At 38.0% G+C, this 1,826-nt stretch overlaps 1 protein-coding gene across 1 annotated transcript; it reads left to right on the forward strand.

The window, feature by feature from the left end:
- The first annotated feature begins 618 nt into the window (after positions 1–618).
- LOC112505392 lies at positions 619–1,389 on the forward strand. Its single transcript, XM_025109307.1, has one exon. It carries the CDS (start codon positions 619–621, stop codon positions 1,387–1,389), a length of 771 nt encoding a protein of 256 aa, XP_024965075.1.
- Positions 1,390–1,826: the final 437 nt, after the last annotated feature.

The raw sequence follows: 1,826 nt of genomic DNA on the forward strand, positions 1-1,826 counted from the left end.
CTGCTGTAATTGACTTGCATGTTCTTATTGACAGAGGACCATTTTCCAGAACCTCTGTGAGAGACATCAGAGGTTCTGTCACACTTTACTTCTCGAATAAAGGGCTTCTGTTGTTAGTCCTCTGTTGTCTTCTATGGAATATATTCTTCTGTCAAGACTTACAGAATACTTTTTCTATACTTTTACAATAGATGAAAAATGAATCTAACATGATGCATGGTCCTTGCGGTCGTTTACGACCGTCCAATCCTTGCATGCAAGGTGAGCCGAAAATCTGTCGTTTTAGATATCCTAGACAATTCAACGATAAAACGTCACAGGCTGAGAATTCATATATGTTATACAGGAGGAAAAATATTGGAAGAGATGTGAATGTATGGGGAAATACACTGGATAATAAATGGGTTGTCTCGTATAACCCAAAATTGTTAATGATATTCAACTGTCATATTAATGTTGAGGCTTGCTCAAGTGTAACATCTCTGAAATATCTCTTCAAATATTTACAAGGTTCATGATAAACAAGTTATGCATATAGATCCACCCGAAGGACAAAGTGTTATTATTGAGATTAAAAGGTTTCAAGATGCGCATTATGTCCCCCCCCCCCTGGAGGCAATGTGGCGGATTTTTAGCTTTGCGCTTTCTCAAATTCAACCTTATGTGATGGCTTTGCAACTCCATATTCCAAATAAGCAGATGGTTAGATTCAGATATGATGATATAATGACAGATATTGTTGCTAGAGAGAGTGGTAAACGAACAATGTTGACTGCATTTTTTGACAGAAATAAAGAAGAAGAGAGTGCAAGACAATATTTAAATAAAGACTTTCCAAAACATTACACATGGAATGCGATCGCACGTCGTTGGAATCCGAGAAAACAAGGATCAATGATAGGACGACTAGTTTATGCTAATCTCGCCGAAGAAGAGCGATACTACCTACGCCTTCTTTTATCTCATATTAGTGGGCCTACATCTTTTAAAGATCTATTCACAGTCAATAGCATAGTATACCCAACATTCCGAAAAGCAGCACTTGAGAGAGGCTTAATAGAGACAGACGATAACTTATCACAATGTCTTGTGAAGGCTTCTTTGTTTCAGTTTCCCAAAGCTCTAAGGAGGCTATTTGCGACAATATTAATTTATTGTGAGCCAGGAGATATTCGCAAGTTGTGGGATCAGCATTACGATTCACTTTCAGAAGATTATAGACGACAATGCGAAAGTGTTAACCGAGTTCGAAATATGGTCCTAACTGACATCACAAGCTTTCTACAATCTATGGGTGAAACTCTTGATGATTTCGATCTTCCAAAGATAAATGTAGATACAACTTACAATTTGGAAGTTTTCGTGAGGTACAAGAGGAATACTCCGTAGTTGTGGAAGAAGAACATTTACATGCCCGAGACTCCCTTAATTACAACCAAAAGTACGCATACGATGAGATCATGAAGCTTGCAGATGATGATCGTTCAGGAATGTTCTTCATAGATGGTCCAGGGGGACTGGAAAAACGTATTTGTGTTGATCCTCTCTCTCAGTAATTTGATGATAATCCCTTTTCTCATTTCACGTTGTATTTGTGTTTCTGTATTTTCAGTTCCAGCGATCTTCACTGAGTATGTTCAGTGATCACTGAAGAACTTGCATTGTAAATCTATTAGAGACAATAATACTTCAAGAAGACAACACTCACACCAAAAAACCTTCAGCAAACGTCGAAGACTGAAACTGAAGATTAGAGACCGGCGAGTACGTGATTTGAAGCTGTATTCAGTGATTACAAGCCTGTCTATATATGTGTGAAGACTGCT

Source organism: Cynara cardunculus, unplaced genomic scaffold, assembly GCF_001531365.2.
Source record: "Cynara cardunculus var. scolymus isolate 2C unplaced genomic scaffold, CcrdV1 Un_Scaffold_10453, whole genome shotgun sequence".
Lineage (NCBI taxonomy): Eukaryota > Viridiplantae > Streptophyta > Magnoliopsida > Asterales > Asteraceae > Cynara > Cynara cardunculus.